At 55.6% G+C, this 14468-nt stretch overlaps 1 protein-coding gene across 1 annotated transcript in view; it reads left to right on the plus strand.

The window, feature by feature from the left end:
* The window catches only part of Sbk1 (SH3 domain binding kinase 1), a 24408-nt gene that overhangs the window by 7025 nt on the left and 2915 nt on the right, over positions 1 to 14468 (plus strand). Inside the window, exons 2-4 of the mRNA XM_004623140.2 lie at positions 11392 to 11624; positions 13202 to 13404; positions 13974 to 14468. Of these exons, the coding sequence (XP_004623197.1) occupies positions 11399 to 11624; positions 13202 to 13404; positions 13974 to 14468 (924 nt within the window). The 5' untranslated portion in view covers positions 11392 to 11398. The remainder of the gene's footprint in view (positions 1 to 11391; positions 11625 to 13201; positions 13405 to 13973) is intronic.

Raw genomic sequence — 14468 nt, forward strand, 5'->3', positions numbered from 1 at the left:
GTGGGTACCTGGGAGAGTGGGCCTGGGCTCCCACTTCCCACCAGGGCCAGAAGAGGCTGGGCAGCTTGTTCAGCTCCGGGCACCAGCTGTAGGCAGACAGCGTCACAAACTATTAATAGCCACCAAGGATGTGCCCGGGGAAGGGGCAGACTGCATGCCAGCTGGGTGGGGAGGGGAGGCTGAAGCTGGAGCCAGGCATGGAGCCTCATACACAGGCGGCACAGGGAGCCTGCCGCCCTGGTGGGGGAGGCTGCTGTGAGGACTGCATGCTTTCCCACATTGGTGGCTTGGTCTTGGGCTATTCCCAGCTCTGCCTCAGTTTCCTTGTCTCGAAAATGGGGGTGTCAGATGACCACAGTCCCTTCTAGCTTGAGCTGCTTCAGGTGACAAGAGCTAACAAACCCCAGAAGACTTCCATGGATGGAAGAGAAAACCAGGCCCCTCTAAAGTCAGTGACAGAACCAGGGCCCTGTCCCATCTGGCCGGGTGGTGCAGGTAGTGGGGTTTTTTTGGCTTACTTTTTTAGTACTGGGGATTGAACTCAGAGCCTTTGCATTGAACTGTATCTCCAGGCATTTTTTGTTTTTACTTTGACACAGAGTCAGTAAATCACCCACATTGGGCTTGAACTTGACATTTTCCTGCCTCATCCTCCCAGAGTTCAGGGAGACAAACATGTGCCGCCACTTCAGCCCTGTCAGGCCGGGTCTCACCAAGCCTGGCTCTATGCCGGGCACTCTAGGGAATGCTCCTTTCCTCCCCACTGGAGCCTGCCATATGCACTGGGCATTTATAGCCCCACTGTGCTGATGGGCAAACTGAGGTTAGGCTGGTGGCACAGCCAGCCCAAGGCCATACCACTACACAGGGACAGATGTAAGAACTGCTCCCAGAAAAGGCGAGGAAGCAATTTGAGAGTATGCCGTTCCTCTCCCCGCTTTAGAGTGTTTAGTGAGGTCTCTCTTTGTGTCACAGGACTGCAGGGAAGCAGTGGTCTGATCTAGAGGCTCCTGGGGACCCTCACCCTCAGCTGTTTCTCAGGGACAAAGGCCCTGAGCTCAGAGTAATCCAGGAAGGGATGAGATTAGCCAACTAAATTAGCCCATTTCATAGACTGGAAAACTGAAGTGATGAGGACCTGGGTAGGCTCCCTGGGGACCAGCAGCAGAGGCAGGAACCTCTGCCAGTCACGGCACAAGCCTGTGTCTGGGGCAGAGGGCCCAGCGCTGCCCCTTCTCCTGCTCCCTGGCACATGGGGCATACTCCTGCCCAGGCCTAAACCAATGTGAGGGTGAGGGACATCCTTCTATGCCAGACAGCAATACCTGTTTTGGGACAGAAGAGAGGGCTTCACTTCCTGATGCTCGCCTCTGAGCCTGCCTGCTCCCAGCCCCCTGGTTCTGGTCTGCCCAGGATGGTAGCTGATGAGGTTTCTGTCACTTGGTTGCCCCCTCCTCTTCCCAGAGGGTCATGTGCACATTGAGGCATTTACGAAGTGCCTAGTGTGTGCCAGGCACTGTAGTAGCTCCTGGGTGATACAGCTGTGAACAGTCCCTGCCCTCTAGGTGCGCAAGTGCTAGCGGGGAGAGACAGTCAAAATAAATGTCGCAAGTCGGTGAATTATGTAATACATTTGAAAGTCATAGGTTCTGCTTGGGAAAAAATAGAGCAGGCCGTGGGGGATGGGAGGGCAGAGGGCAGCCCTGGTAGGGAAGGTGCCATGTGAGCAAAACCAGGAGAGGAGCCAGGTAGATGAAGGGAAGAGCTGCCTGCAGAGGGCATAGCCCCAGGCAGGAGGAGCCTGTGCTCAGGAAACAACCCAGGGAGTGCGGCAGGGCAGGGAGTGGATGGGGAGGGAGTACAGGGCAGGACTTGGGGCTAAGACAACGAGCTGAGGGAGAGCTGTCTATGGGAACCAGGAGACCAGGTAGGAAGTTAACTGTGGTAGCTCAGAGTTGACAGTGGTGTAGACCAGGGCCGCGAGGGGGAGTGACCAGGCAGCTTAGGTGCTGAGGGTGGGCAGCTACCAGAGCAAGTGAATGAGAGGGCCCTGCTTACTGCTCCCGCATTTTGAGATCATGCAGTCACCATCGCGACTTTCTGGCCTCCCCTCAGCTGGTGTGGAGGCCCAGACAGGAGGAGAGAGCTGGAGGCCGCTGCTGTGTCCCAAGAAGACCCCTCGCCTGCAGGACCAGGGGAGCAGTGGCATGGTCCCCGCACAGCACCGGGCACTCTGTAGACATAAACACACACCCATCTTTTAGCCCAGCAACTACAGTTTTAGAATTTATTGTAGAGATACATTGGCCCGTGCTACAGAATGACATGTCTGTTGTTTGTAGTGGTAGGAGAAGGTTGGGTGTGACCTAAGTGTTTTTTGGTCAGTGTTTGTTAAATGAATGTCAAAATAGCCACATGTACCTTTGAAGCATGGGGCCCTGGCTTTTCTAAAGCAGTTCCTCTCTGACCATTGCCTATCCTAGGGCCTCCTTCCAGCCTTTCCCCCTCTGGGCGCTGTCCACTCCTGTGGTGCTGAAGACAATGGGGCTACAGGAAGGCCAAGAGATCAAGAGTGAAGATGAGAGAGAAGCCGGGGGGAAAGAGGCTTTCAGCCTCTGGCTCTGCTGCTACTCATGAACTGGGGAAATTTGGATGTCTTTAGCCTTTCTGAGTCTGTCCTGTGAAAAGGAGCTGTGAGGATTGAATTACGGCACCACTGCAAAGCATCGGCACATTGAAAACGTTAGTGGTCGTTCTTATCAGATCGTTTTAGAGATTGTAGAGCATAGTGGCTAAGATTTTGGACACCAGTGTGATGGTGCCTTCACCTGAATCTTGGCTCTGCTACTTCCTAGTTGGAGAATCTTGATCAAGGACTGACCGTGACTGCTCTCGATTTCCTCATGGATGAATTGGGGTCAATGATAGTACTCATGTTGGTCACTTTCCTGTTGCTGAGACAAAATGTCCAACACAGGTCTCTTTGGCTTGTGGTTCCTTTGGATTTAGTCCATGGTCATGTGGCTCTGTGGCAGAAATAGCGTGGTGGAAGGATGTGCAGACAACAGTTGCCCATCTGTGGCAACCAGGAAGCAGAGTGGATGAACAGTGCCAGAGAAGACTGGGCAAGGGATCATTTCTGGTACCCAAGGGCTCGCCTCCGTGACCCAGCCAGACCCAGCCAGCAGTGTGCTCTACTTGCTCTGCTAATCTGCTAGGTGGGGCTATTTGTTTGTTTGTTGAGACAGGTGATGGAGGCAACCACAAAGTGGCTATGAGCAAGATTGATATTAACCAGTTGGCTTTTCATGTTTCCTTGGGACTCTGCCCAAGGCAGGCCCCTTGTCTGGAGATGGCAGCCTGTGTGGTGGGTAAGACTTTGCTGTATCAAAGGACAAGACAAGGCCACGCCTGAAGACACCTAGCTCCAACCTCGCCTAGCTAGATAGAGACTGTAGCTGCGGGCATCTCACTCCTGCAGTGAGGGCCTTCCTGGAGATGACAGAGTTCTTCTAAATTAACATAATGTATTCCTTGGAGAAGCTCTTGAAGGGATTCCCAAGTCCTGCCCAAATTCCTGGGTTTCTTCGGTATTCCCCTCCTTTGTTTTGTAACATAATAAATACAGGCTTCCTAGAGAAGTTCTTTGTCTTAACCCAGAGAATCTTGAATTCTGCAAGAGGGTTTTGATCTTTCTGGAGCCCTGAAATCATTCCATTTGTCTCCTTTATGTTAGCCTTCGCTGTCCACTTGTTTGGGAGATTTCAGGCCTGATTAATCTGCAATAATTAGGGGATAATATTAACCCAATAGACGGGGTCTCACTGTGCCATCCAGGCTACCCTTGAACTCGCTTTATAGCCCAGGCCGACCTCAGACTTGTAGTGATCCTTCTGCCTCAGCCTCCCAAGTGCTAGGATTACAGGTGTGCTCCACTGCGCCCCACTGCTAGCTGTTTCTTAATCCAGCAAAGTCATGTCAGGATTGATGGTCATAGTTCCCATGTCATAAAAGAATGTGAGGATTAAATTAGCTCATTTATATGAGGCGCTTGGTGTAAGACAGGGCTTCCCAATGTGTTAGTTCCTTGTCATCACTTTCGTGTCCATGGTCATTATCCATTGCATAGTACCTTGGCCTTTTGGTCTGGTGACCAGTGCCACTCACAGCGACTCCCATCCACCGTGCCGGGGGAAGGTGTGTCTGCACCCTGGTTTCTTGTCCATCCTGCCACTGACTGACCATGTGGAGGTGAGCAAATCACTGTCCCCTCCTGCCCAACGATCTCTGTAACTGTAAAATGGGCGACTGATGGTACTTCACGCAGTCCCTGAGAAAATAACGGTGCCTACAGGGTCACATCCAGGAAAGCTGAGATATAAAAAGTTACAACTTCGCAAACACTCAAGGCATTATTCACCCGGCATTTGTCAGCCCTGCTAAGTGCTGGGAATAGCAAGATGATTAAGGCAGGGGCTTGCTTTTCAGGAGCTCTTGGGTTTCTTGCTGGGATGTAGGTAAACTTGTCTAGAATCTTTAGGTGGGGAGTTACATAAGCCCAACTCAAACCAGTTTAATTAAACCAAAAAGGAAATTTACTGATTCATGAAATAAATGTTCAGGAGTAAAATTGCCATTAGGCCCGGCAGGGCCCAGGCCTCACAGGCACCAGAAAATTCTCTGGCTTTCAGTTCTGCTTCCCTGTCAACAAAGTCAGCCCCCAGCTGCCGCGGGAGAGGGCTCCGTTCCGGTGGGTTTCCTGTGACCACATGTTTGTCTCTGGGGTGGTTGGGCAGGGCTGAGTCAGACCCACCCTGCAAGGTGGAGTAGAAACCACCATACCGAGCCTGGTGGACCAAGAAAAGGGGTGTTACTGAAAGAAGGGGAACTGCTGGAGAGGAGGAAGACCAGCCCAAGCCTATTGGAGAAACTGCAAGGCAAGGATCAAGTCAAATCTGGTCTTGAGACAATTTATCTGGCTCCACACACAAGGAGGATCAGGGAGAGGGACTTGGAGCTAGGTGAGAGGGGAACAGGGGTTGACAGCTGAGTCTAGCATGCAGGCTACAGAAGCAGCCCCAGCCCCCTGTTCTTGCAGAAAGCAGAGTTAAGCAAGTGAGAGAGGCCACTCGGGCTCCCTCTTCCCCTCATTCCCCACATGGTTGGTTCTTTCACTGGGATTTTTAATAAAGATACAAGAGAAGAGAGGCAGCCCGTCAGGAAAGGTCCTCCAGTCACTAGATGGTCCTTCCCGACCAGCCCTTGTTGGTGTACCCTTGCAGTTTGCCCGTGGACATAGCCCAGACCTGATGGCCTGAGCGAAGGCACCTGGATGGGGACAGAGAACCTTAGGACTTTAGAGTGAATCAGAAGGGCATGTCTGGGGCCAGGAGACAGCGCAGCGTGGCCAGCACACAGAACTGAGTTCGATCCCTGATACCACAAAAAAAGAAAAGCATTGCTTGGTCCAACCTCATCCCCACTGAGCCCCCAACAGATGGGCCTCCAGCCTGTGCTCCCATACCTGGGGGGAGAGCACCCTTCTTCCCTCTGCCTTCTGAGTTGTTCTCTGCCTGGGTCTGCCTACCTCCAGGAACCTCGCAGCACCCAGAGCAGAAGCGCCTGGGACCTGGAGGTTAAAGCTGAGGGCTTTAAGGGCTGGAGGCTAAAGCTGAGCTTTTAGGTACCTTGGCACATTCGTGCTTCGTCACTGTCTTAGCCCATTCAGTGTCACTGTATCCAAAGTCCAGAGACTGGGTGGTGTAAAGGGAGCAGAAGTTTTGTTCCTTACAATTCTGGAGGCTGGGAAGCCCAAGGTCAAGTTGCTGGCATCTGCTGAGGGCCATCTTCCGGCACCATCCCCCGGTGGAAGGAAGAAAGGCACAAGAGAGGCAGAGGAAAGGGGGCCCTCCCTTGCAGGAGCAAATTAGCCCAGTGATTTGGGTGGAGCCATTATGGCCTAACCATCTATTAGAGATCCCACCTCTAAATGCTGTTAAAATGTCAAACAATTTCAACATAAGTTTTGGAGGGGCTGTTGAAACCATAGTGATACTCCTTTCGGAAAAAGAGGGCATAGTCCTAGTATCTACCTTCTGGGATTGTTGTGATTATTACGTGCACTAACCCCAATGGGTAGCAAAGCCCCTAGCCTACGGCAAGCGCTCGATATATACTTACAGGACCACAATTCTCCCACGAGGTAGGATAAGGGTGCGCCTTCTCCACAGACTTCTCACCGCCTTTCCCCCCAGCGGCTGGGTTCTTGTCCCTTGGTTTCAGTGTTCTTACCATCCTGGGTGACGTCTGGCTACACACAAGGAAGTTGAACACACCGAGGTTCACATTAGCTCTCGCTTCCGGGCTGCGTAACCCTTGAATTAGCGACCTGCCAGCTGCTGTAACAAATAAGCTCACTTCCGCAGCAGCTTAACACAATAGGTACTTGTTTCTGCCCTGTGGGACCGGGTGGGCCGTTCTCATTTAGCATAGGGCCTTCCACACCTGTCCTCCTCTGTGAAGCTCCACAATCTTAGGGGTTTTTTTGGGGGGGTCAGGGTCGGAACCAGGGATTGAACTCAGGACCTTGCACTTGCCAGGCAAGCGCTTATTCTCCTGAGCTATCTCCCCGGCCCCTGATCTTAGGGTTTTGCAGTGCTCTACAGCACGCTGACACCTCGGAAAATAAAAAGGCCTTTCCTATCCAGAGAAGGTGACACGGATTACTCTGTTCACGTCCCCACAGGGGAAGCCCCCTGGCCATGCCTGGATGTGAAGGAGGTGGGAATGTGGTCCCCTGTTGGGCAGCCACTTTCCAGCAGCTGCCTTGTGTTTTAGAAGAGGAGACACAGGCTGGTGGAGAGTTGGCCGTCGGTGGGGTGACCACGTGCAGACCATCCACCTCCTAGAGCTCTGTTCTATCTACAAAGTAGAGAACATCCCTCGGTTGTGGCGATGGTTGCCCAGCGCTGTAGGTTGTGAAAATCATTGAACGTTGCGCTCACAGTGGGTGAGTTTGATGATATGTAGGTTATATCTCAATTACACTATTCTTGTACAACAAGCAACTTCTCAGGGCTCTTGTGAGGACACAGAGAAGGGAATTTTGCACAACTTGTGACACTGTGCTTGTGTGCACACGTGTGTACCTCTTTCTCTGCTTGCTTGCACGGTGATTGGTATGTCTGCACCTGCATACTGTGTGTGCATGCATCTATGCTTTTGGGGTTGTGTGTATTTGTTTCTGTGCACACGCATACAGGCTTGTGTGTTGGTATTCATTTGTGTGTCTGTACTTGTGTCTGTGCTTTTGTGCCTGTGTTTGCGTTGTGTACTTGTCACCTGGGCACATGTGTACGTGCCTTGGTGTCTCTGCGTTTGCTTGTGTGTGTGCACAGTGGGCGTGGAGTTCAGTTGGGCACTGAGTTGGGTTTAGCTTCACACAGGTGGCACCCAGCCCAGGCCGCCTGCCAACAGGAAGTGGTGGGCGGTTCAGTCTTGCTTCTTGCTTGGGAAACCCTCCCCCACCACAGTGGCCCTCCCAGCATGTGGCAGAGCCACAACTGCTGCCATGGAGACCAGGGACCCCCCTCCTCGCCCTTGGCCTGGCCACACAGATGGAAGGTGGAGGGGCTCCCTGGGGGCCAGTGAGGACACCTGTGAGGAGCAGGGCCCGAAGGGTTCCCTGGGCTGGCACAGTCAGCCTGAGTGTGAGCAGAGGCGGTGCTGTCTGTCTGGAGGGAGGGAGGACAGTGGAGAATCCAGCCCGATGCTGCCAAGCTCACGGCCGAGTCGGCGGCGGTGGGAGCAGAGCAACAAGGAACAGTGCTGACCAAGTATTGGGATCGAGCTGGCCTCCGCAGCCCCTCAGTGAAGCAGATGTGTCGTGCTTCACTCGCAGCCCCATGTTCTCTCATCTGGAAGGAGCTGCCATGCCTGCCGTGTGGCATCACCACCAGGAGAACGGCTTTATGCCTGTGGGGCACCTTGGCCAGTCCCTGGCACCCAGGTCAGCTCCTGGCAGGAGCTGAGGAGGAGGCCTGAGCCCCCCCGAGATTCTGCCCTCTGCTGAACCTCGGTTTCCCACTCAGCTGCTGAGGGATCGGAGTGAGATGTTCTAGCATCCTGGCTTGGGAAAACAGAGTGGGTTAAGTACCAACTTTGGAACCAGTCCCAGTGCCAGCTGTGTGATGCCAGGCAAGTTATTCAGACTTCCTGTGCCTCATTTTTGTCATCTCTAAACGGATGGTGTAGAGACAATGACACCTGCCTTGTGGAATGAAGCTAGCTCGCTGGTCTTTAGGACCCTGCCCGGCCCGCAGTAGGTAAGATAGAGGAGCTAGGGCTGTATGTTTGTTTTCTCCATTGTCCGGATGTATAAGCTGGTGGCCAGAGAAGTGGTGTGACTTGCTCAAGGTCACACAACTAAGAAGTGGCACACAGTAGGGCCAAGGCCAAGGCCACTAAGCCCCGAAGCAGCCCATGCAGTCTTTGTCACTCTCTACTGTGCCTCTTAAGTCACATGCATGGTAACTGGGTCAGCAGCAGTGTGTACCTGGGGGGTGACACAGCAGCAGGGACAGGTGTGTGTGGATTCGTTCCTTGTCTCCTGTTGACATCTTGCCCGACCAATGGAGGAAGAAATGCACTAAGGAAAGGGATGCGAGTATTGGCTGTGCTCCAGCCCCACAGGCTCTGGGTCCCTAAGGCAGATTTCTATCTGACCATACCAGGTCCAAATCCTGGTACTCAACAGAGCACCTACAGGACCAGCAGGAGGAAGACTTGGGGATGCCAGGCTAGAGGTGGTGAAGCAGGCCTTAGAGTCACTTAGGAATGGTAGGGGAATGGGTGGGGCTGCTGACAGGCTGGCCCTGGGGTCCAAACCCAGCCCCTGGCCCTGTCTAGCACATGCCTGGTGCAGCTCAGAGGCCTGTGGGCTGAAGGCATGCAGCTGCTCACAATGGCCAGCTCAGCTCCGGGGGAGGCAGAGATGGACTGTGGCTAAGGCTGAGGAGATAGGTACACGGAAACTGCCGCCTGCCTCGGAGCCGTGGGGCGGCCACACACATCACTGTGAGTGAGGAGAGCAGCCCAGTGTCTCTTTGGGAGGTGGTCGTTGAAAGCAAAGAGGCTGTGTGCTCGTGGGACCTCTTGGGGAAGCCCACAGGGTTTACAGAAAGGACCCCGGGGGTGCACACAGGGACACCAAGGATGGCCGTGCTCGCAGCTGCCCTTCAATTTTCCTGACTCTGGTCCTCATCCTCCTCTGGGGACAGACACTTGGCAGGCTTGGAAGAGGTGGCCCCCGGCTGCGCAAAGCCAGGGAGAGGCTACTGGAGGGAGACAGCATCCCGATCTGGCCCAGTCTCCCCACAGTAACCCAGCTGGGGCTGCAGCAGAGACTGGGGGAAGGGGTGGGGCTGCCCAGCCCACATCTGTGAGCACACAGCCCTGGCAACAGGTACCAGGCCAGGGTTGGAGGGCAGAGGAGAGGGGGAAGGAAGACCAGTTTGCTGGGGCCTGGCACCATTTCTCCTTGTGGGGGCCTGGGAAGGGGGCTCATCCGGCTGCAGACCAGACCCCAAGGCTGTGGCTGGTGGCATTTCAGATAGGTTTCCCTGGCACATGTTATGATTAAAATGAACTAGGAAAGAAAAGGCAGTAACTGGGGGTGGGAAGGCTGTTAGAACAGAGACCATGAGCAGAGCTGGTTCATGAATGGAAGGCGCAGGATGGGGAGGAAGCAGAAGGGGTGGGAGCCGGAGTGGGGGCAGGGCTGCTGCACCCCAGCCAGCTGGGAGGGCGGTGCAGATGGAGCTGTGCCGTGTGAGGTGGGAGGCCAGGAAGCTCCCTCCTGATGCGCCTTCTCTGCGTGTGAAGTGGGAGGCTGGGTCGTGCTGCCAGGGGGAAGGGGAAGGGGAAGGCAGAGGAAACAGCCACGGGGCTGGGGGGCGGCTGCTAGGCCAGGCTGCGAGCACCCAGCCCCAGCGCCAGGGGCTGGTGCCTCCCCTGGGACCACAGGGCCGCACCGCCACACCCCATTGCACAGTAATTTAATCTCAGCCTCCCAGCAGCCCATATGAAGTAGGCACAGTCACTGTGTCTGTTCACAAAGACAAATAATCTGCCCAAGGGTATCTAGCTCCTAGGTGGCAGATTAGGGACTCACACCCAGGCTGCCCTGTCCCCAAGGAGGACACCTGGACAAGGGCGGGAGGGTGGGGACTCCTAAAGGGCAACAGGAAGCTCTTGTGGGATGGGTGTGTTCATTTTCTTCATGCAGTCATGGCTTCATGAATATACGTGTGTCAAAACTCATCAAATCATATACTTAAAATCTGTGGTTTGTTGTATATCAGATGTACCTTGCTAAAACTGGAAAAATGAAGTTATAATGGGGGGTGAAAGCCCCATATCCAGCCAGCATTCACAGTCACCCACGAAGCGTCTTCCTGAGTGGGTCTCCTGCAGCCCCTGGATACCCCCGACACACACACCATGGCGCCTGCTTCCCGTTGACTCCCGCAGGTAGACTTGAGGACACACTGAGTGGGAGTGGAGACACGCTCAGAACTACACCACACGGCCCATGTGGACACCAAAGGTGCCTCAGGCTGGGACTCTGGGAGACAGGCTGGGACTGCTCAGGGTAGACACTGTCCTCGAGTCTGGGGCCACAGCCACACTGCATGTCCTTGGGTGGGTTGTGTCATGGACCCCGCTGGTGTGCAGCCACCTCTGTACTGCCCTGCCAGAGTGTGGAGTGAGGCTACCTGGCTGAGGCAGGTAACAGTGTGACTCTGGCCCCTCACAGCTTGTGTTATCCCATGTTACCCATGTACTTGTGTGTCTCTGATTTTTCTTATCCATTTCCCATGTGACATAAGCCCAAAGGACAGGGATTCTCCTGTGTTGTTCAGCACTGTCCCTGGGCCTTGGATACCCACATGGCCACAGCAGGTGTCTCATTAATACATAAGAGCAGGCTTTGGGTGCGGCTCCGTGACAGGACACATACGTGGCCTGGGAAAGGCCCCAGCGCAGCTCCTGTCTCTGCAGACCAGAGCTCGTGAATGGGAACATGTCTGTGTGCTTGATACATGGCCACGTCTTGGTGTGACGTAGATTTGTGTGCTTTGCCTGGCCCTGCGGATGACAGCAGGAGACCGGCCAACAGGGGTGCACAGATGTAGAAGGAGACCCTGAATGGCTTCTGCCTAGGCTGGGAAGCCTCAGCTCTGAAGCCAAGAGAACTGTTGCCCCCTTGTGGTCATCTTGCACCTGGCATGGGGCTCAGCTGGGAGTTTCCTGGGTGCTGGGAGGCAGAGGGTAGGTGGAGGAGGGGGACCTAGCCCAACGTCACTCTTCATGTCCCACTGCCCACAACAGGGAGAAGATGAGCGTGGGCTGCCCAGAGCCCGAGCCACCCCACTCCCTGCCCTGCTGTGGGCTGGGGACTGCCCCTGGGCCGGGAGCAGGCGTGCCCCTCCTCACAGAAGACATGCAGGCGCTGACCCTCCGCACACTGGCTGCCAGTGATGTCACCAAGCACTATGAACTTGTCAGGGAACTAGGCAAAGGCACCTACGGGAAGGTTGACCTGGTGTCCTACAAGGGTACAGGTGAGTGTCCTCAGGGTGGGAGAATGTTAAGCTAGCGCCAGGCCTCTCTATTGGGGATCAGGAGGGTGCAAAGGGGGAGAGGCAGAGGGTCAAGTGGAGAGGGCAGTACTGACCTGACTGTAGGGTGGGCTGCTGTGGGGCCATCTGGGATGCCCCAGGGACCTCTGGAGCTCAGGAGAGGCAGGACTAGTGCTTGTGCTTGGAGTGAGTCAATGACAGGTGACCCTTGGGAGGTGGACAGGGGTGCAGGTGAGTCCTCAGGACCAAGGCACCATGCTTATAGGTAGTGGGAAATGGCCCTAGGAGGCCAGAGTGGCCACCTCCTTTTCTCTGATGAGGACACCAGAACCAAGACATTCCACCACCTCACCAGGGCCTTGGTTACTTTTCTCATTGCTGAGGCAAAATGGTCAACACCTAAAGTTAAAAGAGGAAAGGTTTATTTATTTAGTGCCAGGAATCAAACTCAGGACCTTGCACTTGCCAGGCAAGCACTGTGCCACTGAACTATATCTCCGGCCTGGAAAGATTTACTTTGGCTCATAGTTTCTAGAGGTCTCAGTCCATAATAGGCTGGCTCCAAGGCAGGGCAGCACATGGAGGAGGGGCATTACAGAGCAGGCAGGAGTCAGCAAAAGACAAGCAGCAGCACCCTGTTTCTGTCGCTTATGCTCTGTTAGGGTGGGTGGCACGCACACCCAGTGTGGGCGCTCTTAATCCTAGCATCACACTGTGAACTGCAGCATCGTCTAACCTAGATGCAGCCACCTCCAATAATGCCCCACCGATCAGCACAGGAGGCTCTGGGGGATGTCCAGGTATGCGCCATAACAACCAGGGCCATGCAGCCACATGGGCTGTGAACTGGGGGGACACCCTGGGATCAGCTCCAGAGCCGCCTTGCTTGCCTAGCAGGCTTGATGCCCACCATAGCATGGGCTCACCGTGACGCCCACTCAGCCAGCTGGGCAGGGGTTGTGTGAGTTCCAGGCAGCCGTGCATACCGGGGCAGAGGTCTCTGCCAGCTAAGGCTCACTGTGTCTCAGTGTCCTGTTTGGGAAGCTCTGGTGCCGGCCTGAGAGAGCCGCTGCGAAGCGCAAGCCGTGGATGTGAAATGCTGGCGGGGCCTGTGAAGCGTCAGTGCCTCATGGAAGCTGCTAAGCACCAGCATGAATACACATTCTTCCTTCCTCCGTTTAACTAACACTGGCTGAGCACCTACTATGTGCTGGACTTGGGAGGCACAGTGGGGCCCAAGCTAGGATGCTGGGCTCAGAGAGCCATGGGCACCAACAAGACAAAGAAGTATATAGTATGGCAGGGAAGTGAGAGCAGGGCCAGGGCATAGGCCCTGGGGACTACCCCCCTGGAGGGCCACATGCTGGCATGGAAGACCCAGTGTGTGTACGTGTAGCCTGTTGGGCCCCACCCTGTGGTCTTGGTTCTTCCTGGGCTGTTTCCGAGCTCCGAGGTGAGAGGTGAGGGTAAGCATGGCTGCTGAGGCTGGCCACGGACAGGGGTAGGTATGCGTTACAGGCAGAGACAGACCCTCACCCGGTTGCTATGGCCCCTGCCAGGCACAAAAATGGCGCTGAAGTTTGTAAACAAGAGCAAAACAAAGCTGAAGAACTTTCTGCGGGAGGTCAGCATCACCAACAGCCTGTCCTCCAGCCCCTTCATCATCAAGATCTTCGACGTGGTCTTCGAGACAGAAGACTGCTACGTCTTCGCCCAGGAGTATGCGCCTGCTGGGGACCTGTTTGACATCATCCCTCCCCAGGTATTTGAGGTGGTGACTGGGAGGTGGTGTTTGGGGCCCCAGAGGGTGAGCTGAGGAAACGGCGCCTAGTGTGTATCAGTCACTGTGGCAGGAGCTGAAGAACTAAGGTTCTGCTCTTGCCTTAGTGGGGAAAGTACTCCAGGGCAAGGCAGTTAACCGCAGGCTGAGGTGAGTGCTCTGAAAGAAGCAGAGGGGCAGGAGCGGCCGCAGCAGCCCCCTTTGAAGTTGCCCAGGACAGGAGATGGCCCTGGAGCAAGGTGAGTGGGGAGGATGGCGGGCAGAGGGCTCTGGGTGGCCATGGCCTCTCGGACCTCACATCCCGCCAAAGCAGTCGCCTAGTGGCCCTCATTGTGAGGTTTGCATGAAGCGGCGACGCCAGAGCAGGATTATCGCAGTACCCAGTCGCTGCGTTCCATTTGGCCATATAGGGGGCAGGCGGGACCAAAGCTGTTCAGGCAGACAAGGGGCGGGAGAGGACCAGACTGGAAGGGCCGGCCACAGGGGAGGGCAGGGCCTCTGAGCCTGGCGTATCCCTCACCCTGAGTGTGGCCCCTGTGTGCTGGTGACAGGTGGGGCTGCCCGAGGACACCGTGAAGCGCTGCGTACAGCAGCTGGGCCTGGCGCTGGACTTCATGCATGGGCGGCAGCTGGTGCACCGCGACATCAAGCCCGAAAACGTGCTGCTCTTTGACCGTGAGTGCCGCCGCGTGAAGCTGGCGGACTTCGGCATGACGCGCCGCGTGGGCTGCCGCGTGAAGCGCGTGAGCGGCACCATCCCCTACACGGCGCCCGAGGTGTGCCAGGCGGGCCGCGCCGACGGCTTCGCGGTGGACACGGGTGTGGACGTGTGGGCCTTCGGCGTGCTCATCTTCTGCGTGCTCACTGGCAACTTCCCGTGGGAGGCGGCGTCCGGGGCCGACGCGTTCTTCGAGGAGTTCGTGCGCTGGCAGCGAGGCCGCCTGCCCGGGCTGCCCTCGCAGTGGCGCCGCTTCACCGAGCCCGCGCTGCGCATGTTCCAGCGGCTGCTGGCGCTGGAGCCCGAGCGCCGCGGCCCGGCCAAGGAG

This window comes from Octodon degus, unplaced genomic scaffold (assembly GCF_000260255.1).
Source record: "Octodon degus isolate 3935 unplaced genomic scaffold, OctDeg1.0 scaffold00001, whole genome shotgun sequence".
NCBI classification, from domain to species: domain Eukaryota; kingdom Metazoa; phylum Chordata; class Mammalia; order Rodentia; family Octodontidae; genus Octodon; species Octodon degus.